The 18788-nt window shown below is 37.4% G+C and overlaps 2 protein-coding genes across 4 annotated transcripts; one reads left to right on the top strand and one right to left on the bottom strand.

Moving 5' to 3' along the window:
* Nucleotides 1-5161: 5161 nt before the first annotated feature.
* Nucleotides 5162-10216, top strand: LOC120013539 (probable GTP diphosphokinase RSH2, chloroplastic). 2 transcript variants are annotated; one of them, XM_038865374.1, is made up of 6 exons: nt 5162-6356; nt 6468-6653; nt 7680-8248; nt 8747-8905; nt 8996-9347; nt 9737-10216. In XM_038865374.1, the coding sequence occupies exons 1-6, from the start codon at nt 5637-5639 to the stop codon at nt 10037-10039; spliced, it is 2289 nt and encodes a 762-aa protein (XP_038721302.1). In that variant the 5' UTR covers nt 5162-5636; the 3' UTR covers nt 10040-10216. The 2 variants fall into 2 exon arrangements, with proteins under 2 accessions (XP_038721302.1, XP_038721310.1); XM_038865382.1 differs by having other exon boundaries at nt 5169-6356; nt 7680-8140.
* A 731-nt stretch (nt 10217-10947) lies between these two features.
* On the bottom strand, nt 10948-13599 carry LOC120008554 (transcription initiation factor TFIID subunit 9-like). 2 transcript variants are annotated; one of them, XM_038858931.1, is made up of 3 exons: nt 13448-13599; nt 12869-13137; nt 10948-11302 (listed from the first exon to the last, which is right to left on the bottom strand). In XM_038858931.1, the coding sequence occupies exons 1-3, from the start codon at nt 13452-13454 to the stop codon at nt 11045-11047; spliced, it is 534 nt and encodes a 177-aa protein (XP_038714859.1). In that variant the 5' UTR covers nt 13455-13599; the 3' UTR covers nt 10948-11044. The 2 variants fall into 2 exon arrangements, with proteins under 2 accessions (XP_038714859.1, XP_038714867.1); XM_038858939.1 differs by having other exon boundaries at nt 12869-13130; nt 13448-13582.
* Between the last annotated feature and the right edge of the window lie 5189 nt (nt 13600-18788).

Here is an 18788-nt window from a genome sequence, read left to right as displayed (position 1 = left end):
CATGTTGTCTACTTGTCGTAGTGACTTTGGATTTTCCTTCCGTAAATCTTCCATCCTTGATTGTTCAAGGAAGCCCTTTCTTTGTTGGAAGTTTAACCCACTTTCTACTAAATTTAATAAGAATAATAGAGATAATAATTAATCACAATGTCAGATAATCAGAGAACAACCCAAATTACAATCAAACAATCAAGTAAGAACAAAGATAAAGAGACACATAAATTTATAGTGGTTCACTCGATCGATACGATCTAATAGGTTATGTCTACTTTGTTGATAGACTTCACTAGATTATGAATCAAGAGTACAAACACGGCACTTTCTCTCCCTTTTTTTGAAGGAATAAAACAATAGGATGTAAGTTATAACCCTAGAAAATAAGTCTCCTATTTATATTAAACAGTAGGTCCTGTCAGCCATCTGGACACCTATTTAACCTATCTGGACAACAAGCCTTCGGACTTGACTTTCCAACGTACTTGTTCGGACACCCAAATCACTCCTCCAAACAGTTTTTGGAGCTTACTCGATCGGATTGTCCAGTAAGGGTGTACTCTGTCATTTCCACGCACCAAGGTTGTCCGGAAGGCTATATCCCCCGTTCAGATGACAACACCAGAACAACGCATATCAGATAGCAGAATTAGCCTCCACACTTCATTCTTGACCTGTTTGGTCACAGGAAGCATCCCTATTTCAATCTCAACTACACATGAGATTCCTTCATTATCTTCAAACGCTTCTCTCTCTAAGTACACTGGTATGCTAAGCAACAATCAGAATTGGCTTGTATATTCATCCGAACCCACAACTTATTTAATTCAAATCCATTCTAAGATCACTTCTTGTGGTTTTTCAGGCATAATTTGTATTGCGATTTTAACAAAATCTGAAACAAAGTTTAAAGCAATTGTTGATCGGTTCAGTTCTTATTACCCAATATCTAGTGGTGTGGATTTCACCAAACCATTTTGTTTGGATTATAAATGGGGAAAGAAAGGGAAGGTGATTTGCTTATATTAGCACATCCTCTTCATCTTAAGCTTTTATCAAGTCGTCATTGTGATGTCAATGTTTTAGAGGAATTGAAGTATCAAATTCGTCCAAATTTTTAATAGTCTGTTGGTTGAGTCATTTTCGATTAACTGACTTTAGAGTATTTTGACCACAATCCATCGACCCATCTCTACATGAATTAGGTGGAATTATCAATCCGACCTTATGAATCGATTGATGATTGATTATCAATTAGGAGAAAATGAGTCGGTAATGGGTCAGTTGGTGATGTATTCCCAACCGTATGCAAAAATTCATTTTCATTCAAATTTCTTTAAAGGAATACGGGAAAGTTTGAAAACAAATCAAGAGAAGTCAAATTTTCGAAGTCCCCAACAGGCCGTCTTACAATTTGACTATAGAAATGTAACATGTAAACAACCAAATATTCCCATCCAATCGTTTCAGCTACTACAATTCTCTTAAGTCATCGAAAACCATAGATTCCTTGAATCTCCACCGGCATCCATGATATTGTTCTAAAATAGGTCCCACTCCAAACCAGCTGGAGCCCAGGCTCACATCAATAGTCCAAACTTCAAAGTTAAAACACACGTGCAGAGGTTATTTGAGGAATACCCATCACACGGGATGAGGGTTCAAGTCTAGCATTACAAGTTTGGGTCTAACTCTCTATTGAAAACTCAGGTTAACAGTAGGAGGTTTGTCATCCTTTATAAGCTAGTCTCCAAACCCATCATCTTTCGATGTGGGATTCTCATCAATTCTCCCCCATTGGGAGTATGCACGTTCTCGTGCATTGCCTTGGCTGTACTATTTCGGCATACGACCCACTTGCTGCCTCAAGCTTTGCGAGACAGAGTCACATAACCTTGCCAGATCCAGTGAATCTAGGGCTCTCCCAGTAACTTTTAACGGCTTTTTTTTTCTCTTTTTTTAACGACCTTTTTCTTTTTTTCAACTCGTCCACAATGGGCACGACCCACTGTCTGCTAACCCAACTCCATAAAGGAATGGGCTCTAGGGCAGGCCCGCCTATGATAGTGTCAGCTCACGAGCCTGCATGCTGGTGCGTATACTCTCAATGAAAATACCAATGATGAATACCCACCACACGAGATGGGAGTCCAACCAAGTCTAGCATCATAAATTTGGGCTAAATTCTCTATTAAAAACCCAAATTAATAATAGAAGATTTACCCTCTCTTAAAACTTATAAAATAGATTTTAAACCCACCATTTTCGAAGTGGGATACTCACCACTATATTACAGCATGTGCAGGGAGCGTGACAGCATATATGAAAACACCACCGTAACCGGCCACTAAACCGGCCCGTCAGTTACGGCACGAGTAATGGAACAGTTGACCACGTGTCGGCGTGGCTGCTGTTCACACGCCACTTGTAGCCTGTAGGAATTAACTCCGCACGAGAAGTGGAATTCCAACGCAAACGGACAAGAAATGAATAAAAGTCGGTAACCATACAATGAATAAGGGGTTCGAGGAAGACAAGTGGGTCCTTATCATGGACTCCCAAGTTCTAGAGCTTCTTGGAAAATACGAGGACGACTCGTGCACTACCAAATCAATTTTTTCTCTCACCAAATCATATAAATTTAAAAAGTCTTCGATTAATTCTCATTAAGATCAATATTTCTATGGCAAAATATTGAGTTTTGACGTAATTTATCTTATCGTCAGGTAAAAAATTTATATATGCAAGAGCCTGATAACCCAATATATACTCGTATCCGAGGTTCAAATTTCTGATGATGTTATTGTTGTTTATCAAAATTAAAAATAGCACCATCAAATTGTCAATTATACCCTTATCATGGACTCCCAAGTTCTAGAGCTTCTTGGAAAATACGAGGATGACTCGTGCACTACCAAATCAATTTTTTCTCTCACCAAATCATATAAATTTAAAAAGTTCTCGAGTTTAATTATCAATATTTCTATGACAAAATATTGAGTTTTGACGTAATTTATCTTATCGTCAGGTAAAAAGTTTATATATACAAGAGTCTGATAGCCCAATATATACCCATATCTGAGGTCCAAATTTCTAGTGATGTTATTGTAAATTATGAAAATTAAAAATAGCACCATCAAATTGTCAATTATACCCCTATACGTACTATTTTTCTTTGGAATATATATATATAGATTCATAATAGATTATTCATGCGTGGACCCCACATCCAAGTTGCATGACGAAAGAGAGGCATATGTTCCTAAAAGCAAAGGCATTGTAGTTAGAAGGACATTGTCACCCAACAAAATGATTAAATTATTCATGTTTGGGATAAGAGGATAAGTTCAAGATTAAAATATATAACAAACCCCAGCTGTAAATAAGTTAAATTCAAGGACCTAACATTATTTTTTAAAGAAATTTGTATATTGTGGGTGGATTGATGTTGATGATGGCTTCAATCCATGATTTCTTTTCTTAGATCCGTTCAATGATTTTGCGTGGGAATTTATTTTAATGTTGTTCCATATTTTACATGACTTACAATTTTAATTATATGTATATATTATTATTATCGAAAGGTGAGATGATCCAAATATTTTTTTGGATTGTATTTAAGGGTAAGAGAATTTGAGAGTCTAAGATACTCGAATAACTATAAAGATGAATTACAGGACAATTAAAAAAATACAAATAACGACCATCCCAGAGGCTCTCAGACGACACTGTATTACACCAGACAACCGTCGAACAACACCGTACTCCATCGATTTATGTCGAGTTACATAGATTGAATAAAAAAAACATCAAACAAACAACACCATGATTATAGGTCAATGATCTTGATTTCTCTTTCAACAAGAGAGGTCGATCTCCCTCGGATCTAAGAGTCTCATCACTATGAGCCAAATATATGTCATCGGAATACATCCAGATGTGAAAAATTGTGCATGAACCAATCGGAAAAGATGGCCCTTCTTGATAATTCCAAATGTCCCATTGAAGGAGATTCATAGGTTTCCAAACTGGACACTACCTGTGTACAATAGAATCTTTAAAACAATTGTGCATGCACCAGCACTTCCCAAGTGGGGTGGAAACTGTAGGTAGTGGACACTCTGACCATTCGATCTGTTTTTGAAATTTAAAATACAGTGTGAATCCCACACTATAAAATAGATCAGACGACATTATAACAAACTGTAGGAATTGTCTGTAGTCTCCATTGAAGGGACTCCGAACTCTATAGAATGTCCCAATCTCTCAATAGTTATGTGATATGTGTGATGGACATTGTTGAAACATTACCACAAAAACTGATTAAATGTCACCTCGAAAATTTGCAAATAACAAAAATCGAACCAAATTTGAGATGATGACTGAGTTACGAACTAAGTCGTTTTCTTTACGACATTTCATGGCTCTGCCTCTGAATTTTGTGCTAGCATTATGCAATAACGTTTTCTCAGGATAAAACAGTCCAGAACCTCTGTAAATGATTTTTACACACAAGAACAACAAAGAATTGCAAGAACTTTCTCTCTGTCTTTCTCAATACATATTTCTCGTAAAGACTCGTCCTTCTATTTATAATTCTTGAAAGAGTATGTCTCTTCATCAAAACGACGTAACTTTTCAAATTGACATAATGTCCGATCTTTACAAAATAAAAATAAAAACTGTTATTTAAAAGAGGCCCAAGGTCCATATTTTGATATATATATATGAGGCACAATTCCTAGAACTTTAATTATTATCCTACCCTTCAAAAGCTCTTTTGAATATATATAAAATATCAACTGACATTTCTTAAAAATACATATATAGAATCTACTTAACATATAATATTCCACATGCATTGATAGTAGAATGAAGATCATAAATGGGGGTATCAAACATTTTTATTAGGACAAAGAAAATACTATCCAGCACCTTAGGATATTGGATAAATGGCATAAAGGTGATTTGAAGTCTGGAAAAAATTCAGTTGAGAAATGAGATATATTATTATACTGATCCTTAACTATCGTGCTTGGACACTCTAGTCTCTAGACCCACAATTGATAATTCTATTTTTAAGTATTTATCACAGTTTGTTTACTTGTTTCTGTTACCATTCTAAGGACAGAAATGTACATCCACCTCGTCCTTTGTCTAGCCGCTGAAGCAATCCAATAAATTACACAGACCAGAAGAGAATTCTCATAATATCAAGGAAGAAGAAGAAAGCTCTGTTTCTCTCTCGTTCTCCTTATTCGATACGTCTCACCCTTTATTTTTAAAGAAATAAAAAAAATTAGGGGTTAGTTCGTGAAAAATCAGGGTTTCTTTAATACGTTATTCAACTCCGAGTTTCTGCAAATCTATACGAACTCTGCTCTTCAATTCTTTGTAGGTAGCTGTTATAGTTCAACTCTCCTCCCTTTTAAGCCCATCTTGATCTGAAATCAAATTGGCTGCTTCATTAAATCGTACAAATTTCCCGTAGATTTTTTTGGGTTTCAAAGGAATTTATTGGGTTTGCAGAAAGTAGGTGCCTTTTGAATTTTGATATTTGATTAATCCCAGCTATTTCAGTTGTTCTGGGTTTCTGTGCATCTGTGATCTGGTTCCCCAATTGGGTTATATCGAGGCAAACCATGACGGTCCCTACAATTGCGCTGTATGCAAGTCCACCGAGCAGCTTCTGCTCAGCACCGCACCCGTGCCAGATCAATCCACATGCGAGTTCTGATTTCGACTTGAATTCGAGATCTTCATCATCGGCATCATCCACGGCATCCTCTTCGCAGAAACCCGTGATGGGTGGCCTCTCATGCCTTTTCTCATCGACCACGGTGAAACACGCGCTGCCGTCGACTTTTTCTGGCTCCGGGGAGGAATTGGGTTCATTTAGAGGTGATGAATTGAAAGAACTGAGCAGCTCATTTTGCTATTCGTCCAGTAATTTTGGTGCTGGTTCTCTAAAAAAGGATAATAGCCCTGTCTCGGTTCTGCAAGGGCCGGTTTCGTGTAGTAGCAGTGGGGTTGCTGTCTCGAGGAGTCCTCCGGTGAGAATTCGAGGGGCCGGAACGTGTGGATTGTTCAATGGGTTTGTTAGGAATGCATTAGGGTCATATGCGGATTATGATTCCCCTAGTCTTCAGGTTCACGGTGGTGCTGACCTAGATGTGGGAGCTTTATCGACAGCTGTTGCTGTAGATGAATTGAGATTTAGTATGGAGGATAGTTTGATGGAGGGTGACTCAGAGCCCTATGCTAAGGATTTGCTCCTTGGTGCGCAATTGAAGCACAAAATCTTTTGCGAGGATTTTGTAGTCAAGGCATTCTATGCAGCGGAGAAGGCACACAGAGGACAGGTAAGATTAGATATGAATTGTAAAATTGTAATAGAATCTGATTTTGTGTTGTTTAAAAATTTGGTGACATGGTTTCTGAAGATTTGGATTGATTGGTTGTACGTTTTGTAGATGCGTGTGAGTGGAGGTCCATACTTGCAGCATTGTGTGGAAACAGCGGTGTTGCTTGCATTGATTGGTGCCGACTCTACAGTAGTTGCGGCAGGGCTTTTGCACGACACTCTTGATGATTGTTTTTTGAGCCGTGACTACATTTTCAAGACATTTGGAGCTGGGGTTGCTGACTTGGTAGAAGGGGTAAGACGTGATTTTTATGATTTAAAGTGTACTTACAGATTGGACCAATGTAAAACAATTATAATTGAAAGTTGCATTGCTTGTGGATGATGACAAATTTTGTATCTTTTAACTGTGAGGTGAAATTAGGGTCATAGTTGAGTTTCTGACATTATGATGGTGAATTGCAAATGTGCTAGATACTTGATGAATACTCTTCTGCGCTAATGGTGTGTAATTGTGATCCGATTGGAGCTATCATTTTAATGCTATGTCATGAAAGGCTCGGATGTCATTATATCCTTAGCTCATAGGTCGTAGGCATTCTCAGTCTTTTGCTTCAAATATAATCATGTTTGGAATGCTTCTTTTTTAAATAATTTGGCATGGGCTGCAGTTTTTCAGACCTGATTTTGAGTTCTGAGAGTAATATTTTCCAATCATGTGACTGTTATAGTTTCTTTGTGGAACATATTGCTCATTTCTAGCACAAGCACACCAGTTGCAGTTATTCTGGGTATTCATCGTTCTATATTCCCATCCGTTTTCCTTTGATGATGACATTTCATAAACTCATAGTCTCTTCTATCCCAACTTTCCCCACTGTCCTTCCAGTTCTTTTATATGTTCACTAACTAATTGACATGTCTTTCTTGTTTGGCATCCATATCCGTTATTGAAAGATATTTTCCATGAATAGGATTTCAGTAACGTATGCTTTGATGGGGTTTTTAGGTTCTAAATTTTTAAAAAATTTGAGTTTTCAAAAACATGTTAAATGACAAAAACGTCATTGGTTTGCGTTGTTTTCACAATGCATTTTGAGTGTTTTGAGTCTACTCTCTTCACAATCCCAAAACATCAAATAGACGTTTTGGGCATTTTGAGGCCAGGTTCAAAACACAGAAAGCAATAAAATGGAAAATGGACACAAAAAATATAAAATGGTTTTGCAAATCTAGCAGCATCTAAGCATTTGAAGCTTTTTTTAGTTTTGTAAATTTTGATCTTTAGGAGTTTCTAATGGTGTTTTACTGGCTTAATCAGGTTTCTAAACTTAGCCAATTTAGTAAGCTTGCAAGGGAGAATAATACGGCATCTAAAACTATAGAGGCAGATCGCTTGCACACCATGTTCCTTGCAATGGCAGATGCCAGGGCTGTCCTCATTAAATTGGCTGATCGACTGCATAATATGATGACTCTAGATGCACTGCCATTGGTCAAACAGCAAAGGTTTGCTAAAGAGACTTTGGAGATATTTGCACCATTGGCGAATCGATTGGGAATCTATACATGGAAGGTACAGCTAGAAAATTTGTGCTTTAAACATCTCAACCCAGAAGAGCACAAAGAATTGTCCTCTAGGCTTGTGGACTCCTGTGATGAGGCTATGATTAGTTCTGCAATAGACAAATTAGAGCAGGCTCTCAAAGATGAAGCCATTTCGTTCCATGTGTTGTCAGGGCGGCATAAAAGCTTGTATAGCATCTACCGCAAAATGTTGAAGTACGTGCTCTATCTCCCTCTCCTCCAACCACCCTTTCTCTCTCTCTCCTGTGCATTTTTGTGTGGACACTGCACAAGCACTGCATGCATGTGGATCCAGATACACGGGTAAGCACTGTGCAGTCCCATAGTTTAGGAGAAGCCTTTGTGTATACAAGCTTGTATAGTCTTAGGCTATTACTTTGGCGTCAATGGCAGGTCCTCTTCAGCCATATCCAGCCACAAATGGTCTCCCATTTTTTTTGGGGAAATGTATTTATTTTATTATGAGTTTGAATGTGGATCTAAGTCACAAATATTTTGTGTAAATTCTAGAGTTTTCTTGAATGTGGGCCTTTTGAGTAGTTCAATTGAGCCAAGAATGTGACCATATTTATGCTGGCGTGAATCTTAGAGCTAATCTAGGTTGACCTTTGATATTGAACTTTTGTACGTAATGGCCTGTGCCCTGTATTGACTATCAAGTTCTTGAGATATGTTGAATACTACTTCACTGAGTTTTGGGATGAAGTAAGTAAATCTTTTGTATCAATTATCATTCTGACATATGGAATATTATTGGGGTGGTGAAATATATTTATGTGACAAAACTTTATTTTTTTGCAGAAAGAAGCTGACCATGGATGAGATTCATGATATACATGGGATACGGTTGATTGTTAATGATAAGGAAGACTGCTACAAAGCCTTGAATGTTGTTCATCAGTTATGGTCTGAAGTATGTGGAAAATTAAAGGATTATATAAACCACCCAAAGTTCAACGGGTATGTATATAATTGACTGTAAAGCATTTTATTTTATTTTATTATATTTTAAAGATTAATTCATTGTCTCTAACTTGTTTTATTTTGTAGGTATCAATCTCTTCACACGGTAGTGATGGGCGAAGACATGGTTCCTCTTGAAGTTCAAATTCGAACCAGAGAGATGCATTTGCAAGCCGAGTTTGGATTTGCAGCTCACTGGAGATACAAGGAAGGTGACTGTGAGCACTCTTCATTTATTCTTCAGATGGTTGAGTGGGCACGATGGGTGGTCACTTGGCACTGTGAAGCCATGAGCAAAGACCACCCTTCTATTGTTTACGATGATTCAATCAAGCCTCCCTGCACATTCCCAACTCACTCAGATGATTGCCCATTTTCTTATAAGCCTCAGTGCGGCCAGGATGGACCAGTCTTTGTTATCCTGATAGAGAATCACAAGGTTTGTTTTAATTTTATGGTTCCTATATGTTTCTTCGTACTCCATGGTTGAGAATTGCTAGTGTACTCATTAACTTGTCTGATAACCAAATGGGTATTCTGTGGTCTACCCTAAACAGTAATACTGAACATGCTCTTGCCAGATTCGATTTAATAACTCGATTTTGTTTTATAGTACTGAGTAGCACATTGATTGGTGTTACGTAGCAAAATGATGTTTTTGTGCCATCTAGTTGGAACAAAATAAACATTGCATTCTCCTTTCTGCTGTTTCTGATGACTTGTTCCCATTAATTTCAATGACCTCGGATTATTGGTGCATTTGGGATGAAACTTTATTTTAGTTTTTTTTCATATGGTCTAAACATTTTATGTGCCTGAATTTTGCAGATGTCAGTACAGGAGTTCCCTGCAAACTCAACAATGATGGACCTGCTTGAAAGAACTGGGCGGGGAAGTTCAAGGTGGTCTTCATATGGGTTCACTGTGAAGGAAGAATTAAGGCCCAGGCTTAACCATGAACCTGTGAGTGATGTAACGTGCAGACTGAAGATGGGGGACGTCGTAGAGCTAACTCCATCTTTGCCTGACAAGTCATTGACAGAGTACAGAGAGGAAATCCAGCGAATGTATAACCGGGGCCTGACTACCACAGTTCCTGCTGCGAGTAATAGGGTTGGCAGGAGAAGTTGACCGCTGACGGATCACCATTTTACACAGTATATATGCCATTTAATTGTAAGTTCTTCTTGTACATAAGGTGTTAGTATTTGTACAGTGCAACTGTATGGATTGTTATTCAGATGCAGTGATTAAATGGAATTCGCCAAGAGCCAGGCTATTGATTTTTATATGCAGGCTTTGCCCCCAGTTACGTACATTCAAAGTTTCTTCATGATGCAGAATTGCTATTCTTAGTAATTATCTGCCAAATCAAAGAACTTCTAAAGCTACCCATATACACACTCGACATGGACATGTAGTCCACCCTGGTCAGAGTTTTGCAAAGGAAAGAGAACTTCCTGTAATAATTTGAAGAAAGTAGGGAGAAGTAGGAGGTGGGAGAAAAGTTTTGGTCGGTCTAAACCACTTGAGGTATTGTTCACACGCCTAGTTTTGTCTTTCTAAAAGATATCTCAAGTGTTATCATGTTGGGTCATATTTATAAATCACATTGTTTGACCTTCACCAATTAATGTGAGATTTTAACTCCCCGCACCTCTCACCTTATCAGTGGTCTATCCATGAGTCCGGGAGACTCAACAAGTAGACGGCTCGAGTGTTGTTTACACTCATGGTTTTGTCTTTCTAAAAGACATCTCAAGTGCTATCATGATAGGTCATATTTATAAATCACATTGTTTGACCTTCACCAATTAATGTGAGATTTTAACTCCCCCGCACCTCTCACCTTGTCAGTGATCTATCCATAAGTCCAGGAGGCTCAACAAGTAGACGGGTGGGGAGGTCTTTAGGAGAAGTAGAAGATAGAGGTTAGAGAAAAGTTTTGGCCTATTCACACTTCAGCCCAAGGCCCACGGGCCTGCACACGTAAGAGGCCCGAGATGCAGCTCAAAGTAATTTAAAGATAGGATTAAGGGTTTGCTTTATCAAGTTAGGTTTATTATAAGGATGACAATAATTCTCTATGGATCAGATAACAAGGCCCAACAACTACACAGTATTCCCAACCAACCATCACTTGGGATGTTTTACAAGGGGAAATGACACTCTTTGCTTAGGCATATCTGCATTTTGTTCTTGGCTGGGGTTAGGATCAACACTTTCCTCATCTTCTGTTTCTTCAGCTGCCTGGGCAGATTCCTTCTTTGGGATAGCAAGTTGATAGTTTGGGCTGATCAATGTATCCTTTTCAGGTGGAAGTGGAATGCCAGGCCCAGCTATTGTCTTTGGTAATGGGATTTTATTCCTATTTCTAGCCAACTCCAGTAGAACCTGAAAAATATTACAAAACTTCAAAACTCTAAGACGGCATATACAGGTAATTACTCATGAAAGTATATGGCATATACACATGCACTATAACAACCTTTTCCATACTGTTGGAGTTCCAAGGCATATAGAAATAGAAGAATTCACTTTTCACATACTGTTGGAGTCAAAGTGTAGATTTATGCACTTCTATTATGCCTAGTTCATCCATCTTAGCTGTTACCACATTAATTTTTATCAAGCTCTTTCATTAGGTTTTTTGGCCTTTATATTTTTCCAGCCATTTTCCCTTTCCCGCTTAGGTTGCATGCAGACTGCAGCCCATCTTAGTAACTACAGGTATTATAATGTGTCTTTCACAAGAAGGTAATGCACAATCAAGACTGAGTAAAATGAGTCCCACTAAATGTTAATCTAGACACTAAGTGGACATAAACAAAAATACACCTCCATCCCATGAACCTTAAGGTAAAAAAGGTAAACAACTTTCATATACAAGGCTCCCATAGTGGGCGGGGGCGGGGGCGGGGGCGGGGGCGGGGGCGGGGACATGCAGAATGTACGCAAACCTTACCGCACATAATATGTGGAGAGAGGAATTGAACCTATGACCTCTAGGTTGCACCTTTGAAACTCTACCATGAGGTCACATGTTCACTTGTGCCCATGAACCTTAAGAAAAAGGGGAAAAAATCCACGAGTAATCTTCATGTGACAGCGCTAAGAAAAACTCTAATAATTCAAGGCAAACAAACATTATTCCAAATTACTATGAGAAAACAAGCCAAACAGAAACATATTTTCTATATAACAAACACAATTTAGTTAACAATCCCACAGCCTCTTGTACATAATTGCAAATGCAACACCTAGTGAAACATATTTTTTCTTTTAGTAGTAGGCTTATGTCCTGTAAATAGCTTTTATATTTGAGCAGTACCCACTTGAAGGAATACGTTTTTTTCTTCTTAGGAAAAAAAATCTTGCATATGATGAGAATTTTATAGGGCAAAGCAAATTTCTGAAGTTATAAAACAAGATCAACTGTCAAATTTCCTAGGTGTGAGCAACAATATATTCAATCACAAGATGAAAGTGGATAGAACAGAAGGAAGCAACTTGTAGTCAAATTACTCCCTTAATATATTGTTCCCATAAGATGTTTTCCCCCTAGCAGTTTAAAATGTAAAGGGCACTTATCCATGAGGTTTAAGTACTTCCCCAGATACTTAACAAGTAACTAGAATCTAAGATGGGAATCAAGTTTCTTTACTCAGATCGTGCAGGTGAACGAGAATGAAGTATCAACACAACATACATAACTTGGTATTGGCAGTTTACAGGCACATATAGAGACAAACACAAACATATATTATTTTTGTAGCTTAATGGGAATTCCCACTAAAACTCCTGTCCTTAGGGCAAGGGTGGCTATTTGAACCGATGGTGCTTCTCAACCAGTTTTCTTTCAAACCAACTATTGATTTTGTATTTGGACAATCAACCAAAAGCTTAGCATCAATAGGAATGAGATTGCACTAACATTGCTCGGAATCCCAGATATATTACCTCTCTTGGTGGAGGCTGCGAGAAGCTGAAATTGACTCTAGATTGAATAGCAAGCTTGACATCATCGCAATCAATAGCTGCCTTGCTGGCATGCTCCGAGTACACTTGGGAATCTGTCAGGACATCAACAACGTAACGATACCACAGCTCCAGAAACTGGTGAATTACACGAGGCTCATACTCCACAACACCCATTGATTGCAGCAGGGATTTTACAATCTTTGCATCTCTAGGCAAATTTTCTCCTTCCGCCATTTCTTCACTGGATCCTTTCACCCAAACCAATAGCCAAACAGCATAGTTATATAAGATGAAACACTAATAAACGCTTTAATATTTTTTTTTAAAAAAGCTCCAATTTTTTCGCTGACGAACAACAATGAACTTTCAATCTAGAGTAAATACTAAATCACAGTCATGAAAAACTTATTGGGTCTTCTAAGGAGCCGCACAATCGTGTACAAGAGTATATAGTAGATGAAAATAGGAGGATTTGTGCTTTGTGCCGACACTTGACAGGGACGATTCTCTGTATGAACAAATGACCCAAAATTGAAATTGAGAGGAAAGAAGACATACCAGGCATGAGCCCTAGAAAAATTGCAAAAATTCAACCAAAAAAATCCTTTGATCTTGACAAATCTGCAACTGTGTTGTTGAGCTTTCTTGATGTTTATGATGAAAAAAAGCAGAAGAAGAAAAAACCATTTGGGCTTTGTTATGGTTCAAACTACAGTAGTGTTATGGTAAAAATCATTTGGGCTTTGTTGACCAAGTACACCACGGCCCAACTCATTTAGTTATAATATTGGTTCCTAAAGGCCCACTACCAACATATCAGAACATGACCTGGTCCTCACGGACCAGCACAGACATAACAACTCAATAAGTCAATATCTCAATCAAATCTTCACTATTATCAGTACATACGCATGAACCCTCTACCCAAGGCAACAAATCTTTGACTGCCCACCGTCCTACCTATCAAGTCATGTCAAGTATCGTTCGCTCAACCTTATCCTCTCTACCAAAGGATTTATATAATCTTCTTCAACAAAACCATCAAGGAGAGTGTCCATCAGATCGATTGCCTTATGCCAAGCAGTTCCTGAGATCCTCATTAGGACAAAGTCTTATTTTGGGTTCAGAATCTAAAATCTGACATAAATCTTGTCACTATATCTCAAACGAGATGCATTCTTGAGGGATACGCTATCCACTTCAAGGGGAAGATTGACAAAGGGGGGAGGTTCCACGTCACCTTCTTATGCGACCAAGATTATAAAAGCCTTCTCATTCCATAGGAAGAGAGATCCCAAAAAAAAAAAGACCAAAGAAATATACTCAAAAACTCGTAACTCTTTCTAATACCATCTATCTTATAAAAAATACTTGAAATCATCATATAACTTGATCGTCGGAGCCCTTTCGGTCAGTACCCCCTCCGGCCTTAATGTTCTCTTAGTTTTCTCCCATGAATTTTACATGATTACTGGTAGCCCCTACCAACAAATTGCTTTAGTGACATGGGAAGCCTTATATATTTATACTATTCTTCATGAGCTTAGGATACGTATTTTTTTCTTTACCTCTCCTTCTTTAACATATGTTCACACCCTTCTCTCAAGTTATCCCTAATAATTCATATACAATTCAAGTCCTTTTTCTTCACTTTTGGCTTTTTGGACGGCTGTTTAAGACTTCTTTTTGGTCGGATTACAATCTTTCCACCTAGATTCCTTCACCAATTTCATCTTCTCCCTTGTATAAATCCCACCACTATTTCTCTTGCCTTCACCCATCGAAGTTGGTTCTTCTCCTACTACAAGAGAAAACTAACCAACTTTGGTACATTTTAACCAAGTCCACCAACAATGGCGGCTGCCTATATATACAACGCAAGCCACAATTCATCATCATCACCACATAGAGGGTTAGCAATGGTGCTGGCACTGGCTTCTGCCATTGTGCTTTCGCCGTTGTATGTTACTCGAAACAACAGCGGAACGCGTTTCTATGAGACGAAATGGATCAATACTGGTTTTGTTCTTCCTGTTGTTCTTGCTGGACTTATAATTGCAATTAAAACGACTTCTTCCTCCTCTTCTTCATCGTTTTCTGGACATTCATTGGCTCCGTCGCTGGATCCTTCGTCGGTGCTACGGATTGGGAGCTCGTCGTGGGGGCTTGCAGGGATTCTGGTCATGTTGATGCTGGTGTTATCATGGCAAGATTCTGTTCAAGACTTCTTCTGGAGATAGATCGATATATATGAATGAGCACTCAGTCTTCCCTAGTTGAGTTTGTATTGCATTTAATTATTCGGATAAATTAAAAAATGTAACTCGGATTAATTAGCAATAATTCACATTTTCCCTCTGAATTCATTCACATTTTCTCCTATGCAATTAATTAGGATATATTCCACTTAAACCGTACAGAATATATATATAGTATACTCAAATTGGAAATATTGTTGAACACATGTAATTATGTTTTAAAAGTACTTTGTTGAATGTTGAGACTTGTGATTAGGTGCATACATAACCTGAATCTCACTTGAATTTACCATGTGAGAGGGGATATTAATTCCACTATTCCAGAGCCATAACATAGCTGGCAAGTATTGTCCATCACCCTATTCTGGGTGTGGGATTTGAAATTTTGAAAAAAAAAATAGGGTGCTTTATTGAAGATTTGAAAAGTTGTATTTTGATTCACTGTGTGTAAATTTGGAATAGTAAAGGACTATGACGACGTTCAAAACTTGCTTTCGTTTTCAACGTATCAGGATGGTCGGATTAATTGTCAAGAAGCGATTCTTTGACTATTCTTCGATGACATGCATATGAGAAGAGTGAGCTGCCTCTCGATGCTCAAATCAATACATGTATTATTCAGGAATTGAGAGTGTTCTCGTGCTCGGAGCTCTCATTTGCTTGTAATCAAAAGTAATGACTTACGAAAGTTAGATACGATTTGGAATTACTTGGTGCGGAGGCCACCTTTTATGTGATTTTGGGTACTCCAATTTAGGTAGGAAAATGTATCTTCCTCCCTAATTCTTAAGAAAATTTTTTGGGAGTGCATCTTCTTCTTTTTTCCTTTCCTAATGGGAGTCTAATTCCCTTCGAGAAAGATAAAGATCCCAGCAACTGGGATCCCAATTATCCCAGTTACTGAGGTGTATGCACAAGATTTAATGTGCTTGTGATGGCTCCACATGCACATTAAATCTTGTGCATACACCTCAGCAACTGGGATAACTGAGATCCCAATTGCTGGGATCCATAGCACTACTGAATTCCCTTAGAACAATCGATTCCTTTAGGTGTTTAGTCACCTAAGGGTTTTCAAGATGGTGCTCTCGGGTATCGTTTGTGCTATTCGACACTTTGGGTGTATCTTGGTCAACAGATCCGTGGCATGTCTGCTTGGCATCCGGTGCCAAGTGTAAAACCCAGGTGTCACACGTATCGTCACAAAAAATAGTGGATATTTTTCTTATCATCAAATGAAATAGAGAAATGGAGCCCTACGCCCCAACTTGCAAATTATAAGCTTTACTATCAAGTGAAAGAGAATAAGAGATACCTTACTTGCAAATTAAGCTTTACTATCTTCTCCTTGTGACTTGTTTGGTCTTTTTCAGATTTTTCCTCACACGCTTTATTGCTTTAATCCGTGGACGGCTGTCTGCCAGTCAATCAAGTAGCCTGACTTACAAGTTACAACCTTTACACATAAGCCTACATTTTAACTTACATTTGTATACACAAATTCTAGTAGCTTAATGCTTACAAAAGGAAAATATTCTTATAGCTTAAGATAATTGCAATTAATTTTGCATAGGTTAATTTTGTATTGACTTATAAGCTAAGCCACCTAGTTGGGAAGGAGTTAAACAAGGTCATAGACCTGATTATATTCATATACCCAATAAATTAGGTAAGAAAAATGAGGTCCGTAGGCGTTCGAGCTACCATAAAGATAAATTATAACCCATAGTACTAAAAAAGAAAATTAGTAAAACACAAACACAGAATAGGTCAAAAATATTTGTAGTTGATTCTTATTTATTTCTTTTCTTGTACAGCACAATTAGTCTAGGATTGTTTGTTTGTATATACACTTAGTCTCTTGTACATGTAACTCACGCCATTATTAAATATCATAGTAAGACAATTGCTTTTGACTACTGTTCGTCTCATTCCTTGTTTTCATTCATCTGTCTTAAGCTTTTAACATGGAACCTGACTTCATACCACGTTAAAAGCTTAAGACTGATGAATGAAAGCAAGAAATGAGATGAACAGTAGGCAAAAGCAATTGTCTTGCTATGATATTGAATAATGGCGTGAATTATTCATTGCTTTCATTCATCTGTCTTAAGCTTTTAACATGGAACCTGGCTCAGGTTCCATGTTAAAAGCTTAAGACAGATGCATGAAAAGAAGGAATGAGATGAACAGTAGACAAAAGCAATTGTCTTGCTATGATATTGAATAATGGCGTGAGTTACATGTATAAGAGACTAACTATATATACAGACAAACAACCCTAGACTAATTCTGCTCTACATGGAAAGAAATAAATAAGAATCAATTACAAATATACTTTTCACTCAAGTCTAGGAAAATGTCTTGTTAGTGGTTAAGGGTGGGCTTGCTCCTTATAAACAAGGAGTTGTTCCCACATCTTATCGAGGTGGGACTTAACATAATACAATTGTTTCAGACAAAAATTATATATCGTTGGGCTATCAAAATGCATTCACGATTAAAAAAAATTAGGGATGTAGATAAATTGTAATTGGACCAAATTAAATTGTCAAAATCAAATAAGAAGAGTTAATGTGTAACATTGTGAAAAATCTACACCCCTATACAATCAATCATATTGTCCGGTTCAGGGTTCTAATTCCCGTTGATACTTTGGATTACCGTCACAATTTTGTTCTAAGAACTGATCGAAACCCAACCTATTGAGCCTAGAAAAAAGTCTAAATGATTGTAAGGAAGTTGGCTTTGTCATATAAATCATTCGGTAGACATTTGTCTAACAGATGTGGGGGTTTATGTTCTTAACAAACATATCCGGATTAAACAAGATGGGATGTGTGTGAAGTTCCAAAAGAAATTTTAAATTTATTCAAAAATGGAATAAATAATAAAATTTAAAACAAAACAAAATTTAAAATTTGTAATACAAAAAACTTTTTAAGTTTGAATAATTGAATTGTGTCCAAATAATAATGACTTTAAGCACGGCTTTGTGAATTTTTTGTATTTGAGGGGCAATATCCTTGTCGTTCATACATTTTGTAACTCCCAAGAAAGCCTGCACATAACAAAGGAAAAATATAAAGATTCCTTATTCCATAATTATGATTCGTACATTTTGTAACTTCCAAGAAAGCCTTCACATATCCTTTTTCTTTAAAAAAAAATATAGAGAGAGATATCTATATAACTTTTAAGCTACATCAACATCATAGGCTTCTTTTGGAATATTCAATATGAATCTAAACTCAAATCATTATATCTAAACGCAAAAATTTCTCATATGATAAATAGGATGAGTTAGACTAGAGTCCAACGCGTATTAACAAGGATATTATTGTTAGTGAAAATTAAATTCAAAACCTTATAAGATCATAGAATTTGATCCATGTATGTGTGTGTAAACACACATGAAAAGTAGTCATAACATTGCAATACATAGACAATCTCTTTGTTTGGTACAGTGGATCCGCAGCACTAAACTCTCATCGATGTCGCTACACCACTAGCGGATCCGTTGTCATCACAGAAGCTCCGTGATGGCGGTTATGTTCTTATCTTTTTCTTTTCAATTTTTTTGGTGGGTCCCATAGATGATTACAATTTATTAATTTTTAAATAAGGATTGGGCCCACTTT

Source organism: Tripterygium wilfordii, chromosome 2 (assembly GCF_013401445.1).
Source record: "Tripterygium wilfordii isolate XIE 37 chromosome 2, ASM1340144v1, whole genome shotgun sequence".
Classification (NCBI taxonomy): Eukaryota; Viridiplantae; Streptophyta; class Magnoliopsida; order Celastrales; family Celastraceae; genus Tripterygium; species Tripterygium wilfordii.
Note: the sequence above shows the minus strand (reverse complement) of the source record. Positions and strands in the feature narration are given on the sequence as shown.

What these genes read in the sequence shown, in the direction of transcription:
- LOC120013539 (XM_038865374.1), top strand. Translation starts at nt 5,637, where the DNA reads ATGACGGTCCCTACAATTGCGCTGTATGCAAGTCCACCGAGCAGCTTC. An exon ending in AGAAGGCACACAGAGGACAG is followed by an intron (nt 6,357 to 6,467) that starts GTAAGATTAGAT and finishes TACGTTTTGTAG; the next exon opens with ATGCGTGTGAGTGGAGGTCC. An exon ending in AACCACCCAAAGTTCAACGG is followed by an intron (nt 8,906 to 8,995) that starts GTATGTATATAA and finishes TTTATTTTGTAG; the next exon opens with GTATCAATCTCTTCACACGG.
- LOC120008554 (XM_038858931.1), bottom strand. An exon ending in CGCAGCCTCCACCAAGAGAG is followed by an intron (nt 11,303 to 12,868) that starts GTAATATATCTG and finishes AATATTTTTCAG; the next exon opens with GTTCTACTGGAGTTGGCTAG.